This window comes from Kryptolebias marmoratus, linkage group LG15 (genome assembly GCF_001649575.2).
Source record: "Kryptolebias marmoratus isolate JLee-2015 linkage group LG15, ASM164957v2, whole genome shotgun sequence".
Classification (NCBI taxonomy): domain Eukaryota; kingdom Metazoa; phylum Chordata; class Actinopteri; order Cyprinodontiformes; family Rivulidae; genus Kryptolebias; species Kryptolebias marmoratus.
The window spans coordinates 5,976,488-5,991,835 of NC_051444.1; the positions used below are offsets into that span (position 1 = coordinate 5,976,488).

The 15,348-nt window shown below is 41.0% G+C and overlaps 1 protein-coding gene across 9 annotated transcripts in view; it reads right to left on the minus strand.

Moving 5' to 3' along the window:
* Positions 1–1,825: 1,825 nt before the first annotated feature.
* tjp1a (tight junction protein 1a) overlaps positions 1,826–15,348 on the minus strand; it is an 88,379-nt gene continuing 74,856 nt past the window's right edge. For 3 of the 9 annotated variants that reach the window (XM_017441698.3, XM_017441706.3, XM_017441756.3), the window contains 12 exons: positions 14,931–15,031; positions 14,494–14,844; positions 13,354–13,611; positions 11,357–12,175; positions 11,175–11,257; positions 10,890–11,066; positions 10,312–10,415; positions 9,928–10,178; positions 8,169–8,323; positions 7,868–8,088; positions 6,646–6,789; positions 1,826–3,180 (listed from right to left, as the gene is read on the minus strand). In XM_017441698.3, coding sequence (XP_017297187.1) covers positions 3,086–3,180; positions 6,646–6,789; positions 7,868–8,088; positions 8,169–8,323; positions 9,928–10,178; positions 10,312–10,415; positions 10,890–11,066; positions 11,175–11,257; positions 11,357–12,175; positions 13,354–13,611; positions 14,494–14,844; positions 14,931–15,031 — 2,759 coding nt within the window. In that variant the 3' untranslated portion in view covers positions 1,826–3,085. The remainder of the gene's footprint in view (positions 3,181–6,645; positions 6,790–7,867; positions 8,089–8,168; positions 8,324–9,927; positions 10,179–10,311; positions 10,416–10,889; positions 11,067–11,174; positions 11,258–11,356; positions 12,176–13,353; positions 13,612–14,493; positions 14,845–14,930; positions 15,032–15,348) is intronic. The other 6 variants (XM_017441732.3, XM_017441764.3, XM_017441716.3 and 3 more) reach the window with 4 other exon arrangements.

Here is a 15,348-nt window from a genome sequence, read left to right on the forward strand (position 1 = left end):
GAGGAGGAGGAGGAGGGGGGGGGGACAGCGGGAGGAGGAGAGGCGAGAAATAAAGCTGCCTGGGTGCTGCTGCTGAGGAGGGGGAGGAGGAGGAGGATGGATGGATGGAAATGAGGCACAACCTGGTATCCAGGCGAAGAGCGCTCAGATTTTATTCCTGAATTCATCTGTTTTGACAAAATTTTCAGAAAAAACGACAAAGTGGCTCGAACCTCAGCCGCACTTTCTGGCTCATTTCACGTCTAACACGTGCTCTGTTGGGTTAACTAACTTAAAACACATTTTTTTATATTTAGTTCAGATTTGCCTGTTATCGTTTCAAATCTTCTATTTTTGTCAGTATTTTTCTTTAATTGCACAACCTATATATAGTTATTTGGGGTCCAGGATACATTTTATTGTGTTGTATTTGTATAACACCTGTGAATAAACCTTCTTCATGCAAAGCAGCAATCCTAACTGCAACACACCTGGGAATAATGAGTTTGCTAGTCTGCATAAAATACCTAATTCAGACTGTAAAGAATAAAAAATGGCCTTTACTGATTTAAAGTTTGAGCCCATAAGGTTCAGTTAAAAACAATCAGATGCACAATAAAGAGAATACTGACTGGGCGTAAAGAAAGCGATATTCTCTCTTTTCTAATTGACTCCAATCTTAAATTTGGACACCCTGACAGAATAGAAACACCATCATGAGTATTTCTAATCAAACAGGTAAATTTAATTAACCACAAAATGCTGAAACTATGAAGCTTTGTGGCTGTAAAACTGACAAATCTTAATGTTCACACTTTTCATCCTCTGAACCGTTTTAATCTTCCTCATTAATCATAAAAAACACTTTATTCTGACCTTGTACCTGGAAATCCACTCACAGCTCACAGGCGACACCCAGCGGCCGCCCGGAGTAACGCTGAGATCAAATTAAAGGAAAAGGATAAAAATGAATGAACATTACCTTTAAATGTGTGATCATCTTTGGAAATAAAATGATTAAAAACATGCATTAGAAGGTATTCAGTGCAACGTCACAAAGGCTGTTAAAAATGTAATAAAATCTGCTCATTTTTCCTTCATATTGATCATTAATTACATTAAATGAAAAAAAAATGTAACTACCAAGTGTTTGTTTACCTACAGAAACAGCCGAAGTGGCTAAAACAGGTCAACAATGATGACATACAGAAAAGAGCAGTTCAGGACTAAGAAGTCCAAAGATTTGGATGTTTTAGTGCAGATTTACACTCAGATTGTTTACATTGAGTGTGTACCCTCTTTTCAGAATTGCATATCAACATATGTGAAAAAATACTGGCGTAAACTCATTCAAACTGCACTATTTGATATAGTTCATGATAACCTTAATGTTTAATTTTCTAGTTTAGAATGAGTACCTTTAAGATAACAGATAAAATACCTGTATATTTCCTGTTAAGCACAGAAAGATTTGTTTTTCAGAAATTAAATTATTGTAAAACAAACAAACAAAAAAAAGCCATCCTGCACAGACAAAATATTTTAAAAATGACTTTATTAATACAGTGGTATACTTAAAATTGTGTTGAAAAGAAAAAAAAAAAAAGAAGTCAGCCACACGTGAAGAGCTAATATCCAAATTAAAGCTGTGTTATATCTAAAAATAACAGTACTGGTGTGCCATACGTAATATATTGTCTATTAGTACAAAAATACATTTAAGGGCACACAATATAGCATCCAGTATCACAAATTGGTGAAAAGAAGGGGGGATATTTTTAAGAGCACACCCTTTCAAGAGGACACGTTTTATTGCATTTAAGCTAAAGTACTTTTTCTGATCCTCAAATTAATAAAACTTCAACACAGTGTTAATATATTTGTAGAAAAGGTGTGATGTGTTATTGTTGGTTACAATTCCAAGGCTTCGGGATATATAGATGTATATATTTATATATATATATATATATATATATATCCAGAATACAAAGAAAACTTGTTCACTTTCTTCATGTTTTCTATAATTTTTTATACAAAAAGAAAGACATACAAAAAGTTCATTTACAAACAAAAGAAAGGCAATATGCTCACTTTATTTACAGCCACTTCTCACCTGTAGTTCTGTTGTTTTTGTTTGTTTTCAGTAATGCATAGCGGATAAAAGACGAGCTTTGTTATTTTTTATTAACTGTTACTGTGTGCTAAACCCGTTCAATTATACAGTGGGTTCACAAAGATGGCAAAACAAATGACATATATACCATAATTTATTATAACTTATGTTTCTTCTTTATGAAAAGTGAATAATCTGCAGATAAGGCATCGCTGCTTATTTGTGTGTGTGAGTGCAAGAGCGTCCGGAGATGGACAGACGGAAAGAAAACGGGGACGAGGATGTGAGGGAGGAACAGAGGAGGCTGCTGGACCTGAGTAAAGAACATGCATAGATCTCCCTCAGGCTGGAAGGAGAGACGAGGTGCTCAGGAAGAAACAAAGCTAACAGGTTTTTATCAGGAAAGGAAGAACAAAAAGTCTCTTAAAAGTGTTCTGCTGAGGGTTCATCGCCATCCTTCGGTTTCCTGCAAACGTCCGTCTCAAACCTTCAATAAAATTACTTCAACATGAAAAAACATGGCAGTTCTTTTTTTATTCTGTCTCCTGAACTCAAACTTCTAGGTGCAATTTTAGTACTTCTTCTCTATACGTCTATAGTGTATAGTATAAATACATTGACAGTTTTCTGAAGCACATAAGCTGCCTCGGAAGCAATCCATCCAGCAACATTTCGGTCTAAAATGACATTAAACGATGCTTCATATATGGTGTCAACCTTTAGATAACAGGGACATGCATCAGAGCGTTTAGTTCTCATCAAAACTTCAATTTGAGGGAAAGTTTTAAAGTGTAGCTTGTAATAATCAGAGGATGCAGTAAACAGCACTGACCGGCTCTCCTTCATACTCCACTGTGTGTGTGTGTGTGTGCTTGGAGTGCAGCTGTAGTGTGTGTGTGTGTCTGTGTGTACAATATGTGTGTTTTCAAAGTGAGTCTATCGCCTTCATCCCGTGGTTCCACATTCAGTAACAGGCCGCCTGCTGGTCCGCCCTTAAAAGTGGTCAATGAGCACCGACACACAGTTGGCCCCCACCAGGTAGTTGGGGTCTCCGGGGAGCGACTTGTTCTGCCAGCTTTTTGGGTCACCTGCAGACAGATAAACGGGGCAGAGGGTGCACGGGTGAGCAATAACAGCTGCTTTTCATGTAAAATTCCCTGTGTAGTACATTTCATGTGCATTAATTCCAATAAAATTTTCCACAGAGCCACAAACTGCTGATGCTCTTTGAAAAACAGACCTGCCTGCTGAACTTGATCAAACCCATTGTTAGATAATCGTGTGATGGCGCATGTTTGTGGCTTGTTTCCAAGTGCGGCATCACAAGAGACTAGTAAAAGCTATTCTGTAATTTTTATTGAATGTCTCCAGCCTCTCATCGGCTGCAAATGAAACCTGGGTCACCGTGAGGTCTGAACACAAGTGCAGTTGTAAACATACGGGTCTTCGCCGAGGGGCAGGTTCCAGTAATCAATCTGAGGACGTGAAGCCAGCTGAAGACGGTTTACACGCAGCTTCCTCAATGATCTGACCGATTCTTTACAGCCGATGTTTCAAGACTCATAAAACTATCTGATGTCTTTAAAGAAAATAAGCTATGAGAGTGCAAACATTGATTTCAGCAGATCAAACGGAGCGTTTCAATGTAACCCGTGAAATTACAGGGTTTATGTGACCGAGAGTGAGACTCACTTTATAACTTCTCACCGGACCTCGTTCTAAATGTGCTCTGGTTTCAATAAAGTTTGTGAAACTTTCAGCAAATAAAAACAAGTTTCCACTGTTAGACACCATCGTTGAGCAGACCAAACAGTCAAACGAGCGCCCAAAGAGCTTCTGTTAACCTCTCCTGATGATGGTGTTCTCAGACAGCAGCCACGGCAGAGCTGGTCGATCCGATTGAGTTTCATTGAACCCACAATCAGTTCAGCCAGCGGCCTCCTGCTTCGCTCCTGTTCTGCTCCCAAACACATAACGACAACAAATCTGTTGACCGCTTGCTGCTTCAGGACTCTGCCAATGCTGCCTCAAGACGAGCACAAAAACTTTCCTTTAATTATCGCCTGTTGCCAAAGGCGAAGGCTTAGCAAATATTTTTTAAACCACTGAGGGACTTTAATGACAATCTCAGAAAGTAATCCCAGGATGTAGATCTAAAACTAGATGGCCATCATGGCTAATCAACCTTAGCCGACAAAAACATCTATAACTCAGATAATGGTGTGGCCATAGCTGAGAGTCATCACCAACATGTACTCAAGAGCGCTACACATTAACTATTCAACCTTGTCTGTCTGTTAGCAAAACATCTCATGACCCAGTGGACAGATTTTAGTGAAACAGTTAGAAATAATCACTGGATGAATGTCTATAACTCCTCAGCTAATCAACCTTAACTCAGTCCGTTTGACATATTATTGAGCTGAATTTGGCTTGGTAGTAGCTGAGAGTCATCCTCAACATATAATAAAAGAGCCAACAGATCGCAGGAGATCTCACAATCTCTCATGAGATCACGTATATTGTCATTTATAAGGTTTGATCAAAACGCCTCCGTACAATAGGTTGATCTTAGTCATCTGCATCTTTTAATTATTCCTGTTTGTTTTCCCACCCTGTTGAGTGTCTCCAGCCTTGAAAATCATCTAATATCTGCTTGTAAGACATTCTTGAGTCTGATGAGAAACTCAATGCATTTTGGTTTAGACATTAAGAGGGCAGAAGTGCCAAAAGAGGAACAAAAAACAAACAAAAAAAAAACAAAACACAATTTGAATCAGTCATCTTCACATTAAAAGCTGAAAAAAATGACAATTTAATTAACTGCAGATAAAATTTCAGTCTATCAACTTAACCTTTTGACTATCCTGAAGGCATGACAAATGACAAACATGTTTACACGTCAGCCAGTGAGATAAACAGAACCGGAGCATCACTTATAGCATTTTAATATAATTAATTTAGTTGTTCAGTCATTTCATTGTTTACAGAAACACACATGTGCTAATGTGGTCAATCCTTAAGAGGAGACTGTATTTTTTATGTGAGAGTTTTAAATAAAAGTGTCTATAAGTATAGTTTTGTTGAAGCTAAACTGTATCACACTGGTTTGGATTTAGGTAACCACAGTGAGACCACTGTGCAGAGGAGAAGGAAAGGAGAAAAGCAGGCTGTAGAGTTGAATAGGAGTAAAAAAAGAATCAGAAGAGGAGGAAAGTGAGAAGAAACCCACAGAAGGGGATAAGATGGGGCCAGAGAGTGGTCCTGCTTCACAATAAGAGGATTATGATGGAGCCCAATAATCCTCCCACGATTCTGCAGGACAACGAAGTGAGCTGACATTTCTTTCAAGCGCCTAAATCTCATCCTTAAAATGAGGCTAATTAACAGCTAATCCCGACCACTGCCAAAATTACAACTGGGTTTGAAGACGAGAGTGTGAGAGGGACAGTAACACAACGAGAGAGCAGAGAAACGACTTCCTGATTTTAGTTTTCATTTATAAAAATAAACCTTCAGTTATTTCTCAAAGATTTAAACTGTTTTCCTCAGAAACATCATAGATGAGCACTAAAACTGTATACTTTGATAAACATGAGTAAGTGAGAAAAACATTAGTTTAAAACCTTTTCTGCTGTACATGTCCAATTTTAAGGTTCTTTAGGCCAAACGACCTGAGCAAAATAATCTACTAAAAAGCAATTTCCTGATGGTGGAGAAAGTTATTTTTAGAGATTTGCTTGAATTCAGCCTCTCTTCCTGAAGTCAGAGGCAGATGTGTCTGGTTCATCTATTTACATCTGTCTTTCTTGTCATATTCTGATCAAATTTCAGCAGCTGTATCTGCTTTTTAAAGAAACCAAAGACAGAGAAGAAAAGCTGACAACAAAGGTAATCTGCTCGAACCTGAAAGCTGCAGTCAAAAAATAACTTTAGAAGACAGGAAGCTAAATTTAGAGACCTACATTCTGATATGAAAATGAGTTTTTTTTATGTGTATAACTTGTGATTTTATCCAGGATGACGAGAGTTACTGGTTGTGACAATGAGATCCGTAACCTGTTTGTTCTTCAGGTCAGAATTTGGGTGGCTATGTGAGAAAAATCACTGTGAGCAGAGAAGCATGCACTACAATCTTATCTTGTGAAATTTAATGATTGTGCAGCCAAGCTGAATGTGTTGTAAGTTAAATGAGAGGAAGATGACTCACGGAAATCAAAGAGAGAAATTAGCATTAGCAAGTGAAAGGAATAAAGCTCCCAAAGGAAACCAGTGATACAGCAAATGAGATTGTGTTTGTGAGTTAACCAGCATAAATAACGGTGGGAAAGAGCCATAATTTGATAATAAGGCAGATTTTCTCCCTAGATTGATTCTCAGATGTGGGACTTAGCTCAAAATTTTTATACGGTTGATTTTCAATAAAGAGGAGAATCAAAGCTAAGGATAAAAGCTGATTAAATCATCACCCCCCACACAAAAAAACAAAAAAACTCAATTTGTCACACAGCCAGCCCAAACGACCCAGGAAGAGCAGAGAGAGCAAAGCGTACCCGACGAGGAGTCGGAGGATTTTAGAGCAAAAGACCAACCATCAGGGGTCATAGACGCACAGTGAGGTAAGCGGAGCTCCACGGGCTTCAAAAACTTGAGGCCATGAGGTCCACACATCACCAGAGGGCTGAGCAAAGTCTCTCCTGTGAACACAAACGCATAACAAAGTTACAACAAATGCATTTCCATGCAGGAATTTGTGATAAAGTACCACTAACAGCTCAGAACCTAATCAAGCTTTTTACTTAAATAACTGGTGCTGATAATAAGTTTGATTAGTTAATTTAACCCAACTTAACAAGCTCTTTTTCTGCAAACCGCTTCCACACCACATTCTTAATCTTCCTCCTTTTGTTTTAGTACAGATGGAATCAACAGATAAGAGATAATGAGATGTTTCACATGATACATTTGGTGCTCGTTACGTTTCTAACAGACTGATGTGAGACAGCGTCCAGCAGCAGCAGCTGCTCTGCCGTGCTACGACAGGTAGAGGTGATGCTCGATGCGGTCATCTTCTGTGGCGACAATTAAAAGCAAATGTGTCACAGCCATTATCGTGGCCCAAATAAAGTGACAGAAGCATCTCCTCACATCTGCAGTTATAATTACACCTTCACTCTGCTTTAGCACCTGCAACAGAGACGTTTAACAGGCCAGCTCATCGAGTTTTCCTTTTCAGAGCAGCGGCACATCAGCCAAATCTGACTCTCACTGCTGTCACAGCCATATAATTACATTACTGCCTTATGAGTCACAGATCTCGGCCTTTCTCCAGAAGTTAGAGGAAATGCAAACGTTATGAGGTGCCACGAAATTTGCTGCAACGTGACATGAAGTCCAAGTACCTTAACTGTAACTGTAGCCGCTTCATCAGAGCCTAGTTTCATCAATCACAGCAATATTTAAAAACAAAAGAAGGCAAAGAACTGAGATAAGTAGGACCAGGTAATGCCTAATGCTGGTGAAATTCTAAATCTAAAAGGAGGCCTAAAATATTTGCCTTAATGGTCATTATTTACAAATAAAAGGTCTGATATTGGATGATTTAGATTACTACTAAATCTTGGGGAACAGTAAATACCCCAATCAACTTTAACATTAAAAATACTGACAGCTAAAAGGAGCAACACTGCTCGTCTTCCTACAAGGATAAAGTGAAGTACAACACTGCAGAAGGGCAGGACATCCCTTCTCATCCCGCCATCTTTGATGAGTTACCTTTCTCCTTGTCGAGCGGCGGCAGGATGCTGTTGTCTCGGCACACCTTGAAGTAAATCTCCTGCTCCACGCCCTCAGGGATGGCCCCCTGCGGGATAATTATGCTGACGCCCGTCTCGATGGAGCTCAGAACGCCACCGTTGGAGTTGAAGATACCGCGAGCTGTCGCAACCACAGTATGACCCTCGTCTTCGTCGTCATCGTCTTCCAGGGCACTGGGGCTGGTGGACAGGTACATTCACTGTGATTCTCTTTAAAGAGCAGCTGTGGTTGAAACCTGGGCTCGGGGTGCGTTTGTTACCTCACAGGGATGGCCTTGGGCACAGCGTTGATGTTGTTCTGCTGCAGTTTGGAGCGATTATCCATGGTGCGTGTGAAAGTGTCCACTCCGCTGTCGTGGTCTGTGTTCTGAGGCTGCGGGGATATCTGAGGCTTCACCGGACTGGAGCTCTGGGCCTGAACCACATAAAAGACGGGTTTCATGTATTATGACTGACTAAAATAAACTAACAATTAACTTCAGCCACAGTGAAGCTGCAACATGAACCTAACTGACAGCAGAAGAGCCTATCAGAGAGGAAATATGAACAATACAAACATGCCAAATGTTGTGGTATATTTAAGAAGTAATCCTAAAAAGACAAGAAATGCTGCGGTGCTTCTTTTTGAGGTGATGCCCCAGAAGCCAGGATCTCACTGAGCTACGACTGTTGGAGACTAGTTGCCGATTCGAAATTGTGAGAAAAATAGGCAATTTATCCGCTGCAGTCTCACCGGACTCTGAGTGGTTCCAACCAGTGAGCTGCATAGCTGCGTTCTGAGCGAGTGATTTTAGAAAATAACTGCCTATTTTCGTGTGCACGGCTTACTAAACTGTATTCTAGGCTGTGCAGGTTATTTTGTTGCCCACCTCCACTCACTTTGCACCCACCTCGGCATCCTCCGTTTATGATTCAATCTACTGAAGTGCACTTTTAAAAAAAAATTTTTTAAAAATGCAGATTTGGACCAGTTTTTTTTTAATGATTATAGTGATTTAAAACCTGGAAATCCAGGGCTGTAGCTTTGGATGTTTTCTGTCATACAGCTCCTGTGCAGGTGTGAAATTACAGCTACATAAAATACAGGAAACTAAACTAAGTAGGGTTGGAGACAAGTTTAAGACGCCTTCGACAGCTCTGAGTCTTTTTCCAGAGTCAATTTGTTTTGAACATGTTCAAAATTAAAGCGTCAATTTTCTTCTGTGACATAAGCGAGAAAATTAAGAATGTCGGCAAACGTTTCGAGGCATTCTGGAGACTTCCTCGTGAATCCTGTTCACCCACCAGTAACCAGAGGTTGCAGCTGAGACCCCACAGAGATACCACCCTAACACAGAAAGCAGCTCTCTGCAGGGCACATATGATTATAATGAGCTTTTTATGGTTGTATATTTTGAATGACTGCCTTGGGAAATAAAAATAGGATCAATTAGATGTTTTGAAAACACAAAGTTGTTCTGGCAGAAGTTTTCTGATTGTTTGAATCATCCAAAGAGCTCACAACTAAAGAGAACTGCAGGGACTAATTTCTATCAGCAGCTGACAGAGTTTAACTATTTAGCGAAGAATAAAATCTGATTTTTTTTTTAAAGTATATCACCAAAATTACAAATAAACTTCATTTCCTACATCGTCTACTGAGTAGACAGACAGAGCTGCTACAAAAGCAGGAAAGAGCTGCTACCGGAGCCCGGATGTCCAAGTTCAGAGTGAGAAGGCAGAAAAAAATGTTTTTTCAGAAGGGGTGACACTTCAAAATAAAACTGTGTGGAGAAATATTGTTGGATGACTGTCATAGAGAGGTGATTGGCTGTTTAACTGAAATTAAAAGGAGGTGAATGTTTTGATGCAAGTCATATGCTGCTCGTGTTTTTTTTCTTTTATATAATAAAGCTGAAGGCTACAGTGGCACTAACAGCACAATTCACTTATTTTTTTTTTTTTCTTCCAAATTCAGAAAACCAACCCGTTTGCTCTGTTTTTACAGAGCTGCATAACCTTCGGAGTAAATCTGCTTACCTTGGGAACACTCTCAGGTTTGTCATTAGGCAGAAGGTTGTGGTTGAACTTAGGACTGTCGAACATGCGTGCAAAAGGTTTGGCAGAGGTGGTGAAGGGCTTGGGAAATCGGTTGTAGGTAGTCGGTGGTGCGGAGCTGGAGATAGTCTTTGGAAGCTGTTCACTCGTCCCGTTAACTGGAGACTTCTCAGGGAAACTCTTCTGAGGCAGGAAGTTGGTCTGGATAGTGTTTTCCCGGGCAGGAGGTTTGGCTATGACAGAGCCATTCATGTCAGTAAACGAAAAAACTCATGTGCATGTTTGTTGTACCACACTTCAGGACACAAATAATTTTAACATCTATAAATAATTCAAATCGGGTCATGAGGAAATTGTAAATCTTACCTTCAGATGGTTTAGGCAGTATGGCTGGTGGCAGAGATGGTGTCACCTGGGGAACTGGTTCATATTTTTTCTCCACTGGACTCGGTTTCTCTACTGACTCCGTCCTGTAACACCAAAACAAGATAAATGTGAGCTTCAGAAACGGTGTGTAAATATAGTAAACAAAAACAAACAGATAGGGTCGAAACAGTTGCTCTTTTCGCACATCATCTCATATGCTGATTTGACTTCACTGAGAATTGGTGTCACGTGAAAATAAAGAGGAATTAAGGGTCAAATTTGGCATGCATGTGTAAAAGCTGGGCACATGAAGCTGGAACCAAACTGCTCTCCACTCTGCTGAATCTGTAATGTTGGCTTGCTGTGTGCAAAAACACAACAATGTGCCACTTTTGTATAGGATGTGTGAATTACTAAAAAAAAAAAGCATCAGCTTTATGAGACTGTCTTTTGTTACTCTGATAAGGTGCAACCAATGTGTGAAAAGGGCCATTCATTTACATATTAAATTAATAAATTAATGACAGGAAGAGCCACAATTGTAAACAAACAGGGAGATCAGTGGGACTAACTATCACCTGGGGTAGCTGTGGGTTGTTTGTGCTTGTGGCTGGGGCTTGTTGGGGCCGGTCTGAAGCCTGTCAAAGTAAGACAGCTGTTTCCTGTAGTAGTCTTCATCCTCGTCAGGATCATAATGGTTGGAGCGGATAATGTCATCAGCTGCCTTGGATTGTGGTTTCTGGGGCTCCGGGGCTCTAAGTTGTGACAAGATAAATACAAGACAATCAAGAGTGAGTAAGAAATATCTGAAATGACAGATGTTTTTGTTCAAGCAATTGAAAGTCCAAAAACAGCAGGTTTACCTAAAGGTCTTCTCTTGATCCAGGTTGCTCAGAGAATTAGCTTTAGGGATGACCCCTCCTGATTTCAAAGGTAAATCCGCTGCCTATAAAAGTAAAACCAACACATCAGTAAGACATGAATGCTCTCTCCAAATCATTCTTGGAAGCACATATTATCCATGTGGATATAAGGAAACATTTACCCTGTTCCCAGATGAATCCCCTCCATCTCTGACTCGGTCCACAGACACAGAACGTTTGTTCTCAAACATCTTTACCCTCGTCAGGACTGACTGGGGCCTCATGGCAGGGTCTTCCTCCTGATGCTCATCTCTGACAGGAGCTGGTTTTGGAGCTTCTGCTGGGGAAGGTGAGGGAGCTTCTGCTTTGGGAGGAGGTGTACGGTTGGTTTCAATGTTCACAGGAGCAGGGTCATACTGCTGAGGTCTGTAGCCTTTCGGGTGTGATGTTGGTCCCTGGTTATAGGCGGGTCGCTGGGCGGGGGGCTCAGGGGAACGGGTGGCCGAGGGGTACATGCTCAGGTGAGAATCCTGATCGTAACGCAGATCGGACCCTAGAGGAGGGGGCGGGAGGTCATTGTTGTGGACCTGACCTGTTGGTTTACCGTAACGAGGCCGCCCGTCAAATCCCTGCAGAGGTGGGGGCTCGTCATAGCGTAGAGGCGGGGTGTACTGTGTATCAGGGCCATCACTGTAAGGCAAACGGACATCATAAGCCTGGGGGTTGGTAGCAGAGTGTGACTGGTTGTAGGGGTTCCACTGCTGCTGATCGTAGTGAGGCACGCTGTTTTCGTAGAGCGGGATATGATTGTTGCTCCGGTACTTTGGTTCTGTGTAACCGCCTCCACCGCTGCTGATATCATACCGACTGGGTGGATGGTCGTAATCTCTGTACGGCTGTTGGTCAGTGTGATACGGCTGCTGAGGGCTGTAATTCATCGTCTTGATGCTGTTATCGATTCTCCCTGTGCTGTCCATGCTGTACGGATCCTTCTGAAACATCTGTCAAAGAAAACAAAGAAAAAAAGATTAAAACTTTTGAAGGCTCCACTAACTTGTTCCACAAACAAAATATGAGTTGTGAAAAAAATAAAATAAATGAACACACAAAAATCAGTTAAAAGATCAAACACTGAAAACAACTCCTTGAAAGTAATTACAGGAGAAAAACAGGAAGGGAAAGACCTGAAATAGAAACACTGAGAGGGAAGAGTTACTAGTCACAATATATTTGAGACCAAATGGAAATCACAGAACAGCCAAGAGTTTCACCAAAAAAAACAAACAAACAAAAAAAGAAACCACACAGTGTACCACTGTAACTTTAACTTAATTACTGAAATCAAACAAAGCAAGAACAACAGATATTTAAAAAGCTACACCAAAACATTGGGATTTTTTTTTTTACTTTACTGATCAAATGTGAATAAAAGTGGCAAATAAGTGTAAATTTCCAACATCGTTGCAGTTGTTTTGGACAATTACTTTGATTTGTAATTGTGACACATGCATGTCTCTACATGTGCAACTCCAATAAAACATAATTTAAAAAAAAAAAATCACCCACTGTCTTGGTGTAATTATAAAGAAATATATCCACAATCATTTTTTACAGATAAAAGCACATAGAGGAAAATAAAAGAACACATTGATATTTTTTTTATCTCAGAAGTAGCCATAAACTGTCCATCCAAATCTGAAAAAAAGGTTTGTTTAGGTGTTACTGAGCCAGATTTTAGCTTCCTGTAGCTATGGAAGAATATCGATAAAATGGTTGGAAAGTAAATGGCTACTTTTACAAGAAAAGGATTAATATATAATTAGTTTTAGTTGTTAACAGAGGAGGAGACAAACATGTTGCAGCCATGCAAAGATAAGCAACAGTGAGAGTTGCAGGATTTCCACCGCTCCTCAACGTGTAGGCAAATCAGCGCAGCCACCAGCTCCAAGCTCACTGTTGTTTACCAGCACACACCCAATCACACACACACACACACTCATCTTTGTCTGTTCTGGGCAGCACTTTGACCAGCTGACATGCAGGGCAGAAAGAGAAAAAGAAGCGCGGTAGCAGGAGGTAGGTAGACAGGCAGCAGCAACAGAGGAGATCAGCTGGGCCAGATCGAGCCGAGCCGAGCCGAGCCAGGTCGCGAAGCGTCCGCTGACGATCAGATGGATACCTTTGGTTCTGAACCGGCCAGTCCAGACTGTAGAGGTTCTGATGGGATGCTCTTAGGGGCTAGCTCAGGGGTGGGCCTCCTGAGTGAGCCGGCCTCACTCATGGGGCTGGGGCTTGGCTTGCTGTAAGGGGCTGCAGGAGCATCATCAGGGCTCAGAGCCCCTACAGTTTTTACAGAAACGTCGGCAGCAGGAGGAAATGCCTCCACCAGGGGCTCTGCCTGCTGGGAGACACTAGGTGTGACAGCGGCCTCTGCTTTCTGTGAAGTGGTTCAGAAATGTTTAATAACAGGTGCTGACACACTACGCTGCAATTTTAACAAGTGCTATCACCCTCTCAGCCCCTCTACGCTCCGCTGCTCATTATTTCTGCCTCTACACTACACTGATACAACAACCCACCTCCATGTTTTAACAGCAACTGCAGATCAACCAAAAACATCTGAGAGTTAGGAATTAGCAGCAGGACAAGTTTTCATTGTTAGAGAATACTAAAGTGAGTTTAATTCTACGGTTACAATACAGTAAGTTGTTTCCCCCTCTTTTTATGACTGTTAACACATTAGAGGACAAATGTTTTGATTTGGATATCACAACTGCCTATTGAATATTATTTATACATTTCACAAGTACACTGAAGTAACACTGGTATTTCCATCATGCACATAATACTTTCTGGTGTCATACTGTCCCAGTTAAGGTAGGACAAAGTGCATACAGGTGAGTACAGACACTTATGAACGAACATGTTTTTTTTTAACCCAGTGACATTAGCAACAGACTGCTAAGACACCTCGTGGTTATACAACGGCACAATAGAGACGGTAATTTTTTCTTGTCTTGTTTAAAAATAAAAAAACACACACTAACAAACAACAGTCAGTATGGAGGTAAACAGATAAAATAAATATTGTAATAAATTTATATATATTTTTATATATATATATTAAATATTATGATAAATACCCAACCACATGAGTTTTCTCTTTCTCACTGATATTGTTTTGTAGCAGCTGATAGAATAACTTGTCAAAAGTAAAAAAAAAAAAAAAGTGCCTTCAATAGCGCCTCCAAAAAACCCTTCTAACGCACACCACGTCCTCCAGACAACAGGGGAGGCGTGCAGCTCTCAGAAACGCTACCTGCTGCGGCGCTGGTGCCTTGAACCCAGCTGGTTCGATGCGGTTCAAGGGGTCCGGCTGCATTGAGTGCGGGTAGCCACCATAACCAGGAGGCTCCTGGATGACGGGCGGTTCTTCGCGGACCGGCTCGGAGGAGCGGGTGATGGCTGGCTCAGTTGGAGGACCCACGTCGTCGTTTAGCGTTTCGTCCAGCTCCTGGTCAGTGTAGGCGCCTCCCTCTGTGTCCGTGTCCTCGTAGTCGGAGGTGTGGCGACTGTCGGTGCTGTACATGGAATACTCACTGCCTGGTGCCGACAGGTAGGAAAGGCGGTCGTCATGGATGTCCAAGTCATCCTCAGCTGCCCCATCCGCCTGAGAGCAAGAAAAAGAAACCAGAAGATAAAAGTAAATACCAATCCGAACAGCTGCTTCCCTTTGTGTATTTCTGCAGGTCTTACCTTTCCTTCTGAAACCCACACCAACTGGTTCTGTTGCTGCTGGATTAATTCTTTCAGTGCTCCGAACCAGCCATCGTTCATGTTGTTCAAGTTAATGGTTGCTAAATGCACAGAGTAAAAGGCAAAGAAATTTAACGCATTTGGTAAAATTAAATGCAATCACAAGCAAGATCAAAAGGTCATTTTACACTTCATGTGACGTTTTGTTTAAAAAAACAAAAAGGTTTCAGAGATGTGTACACTGTTGGGACAGTTTTCACAGAGGACTTAAGTTTTACCAAACTACTCAAATGTGAAATGTCCTACTTTTTAAAAAAAAATCAAATCTATAAAGCAATCATGCTGAGCTGAAAAAGACTGTTTGTATGTTGAAAGTTGCTCTACCTCAGTATAAAACAGAAGAAGAAATCTTTCAGAT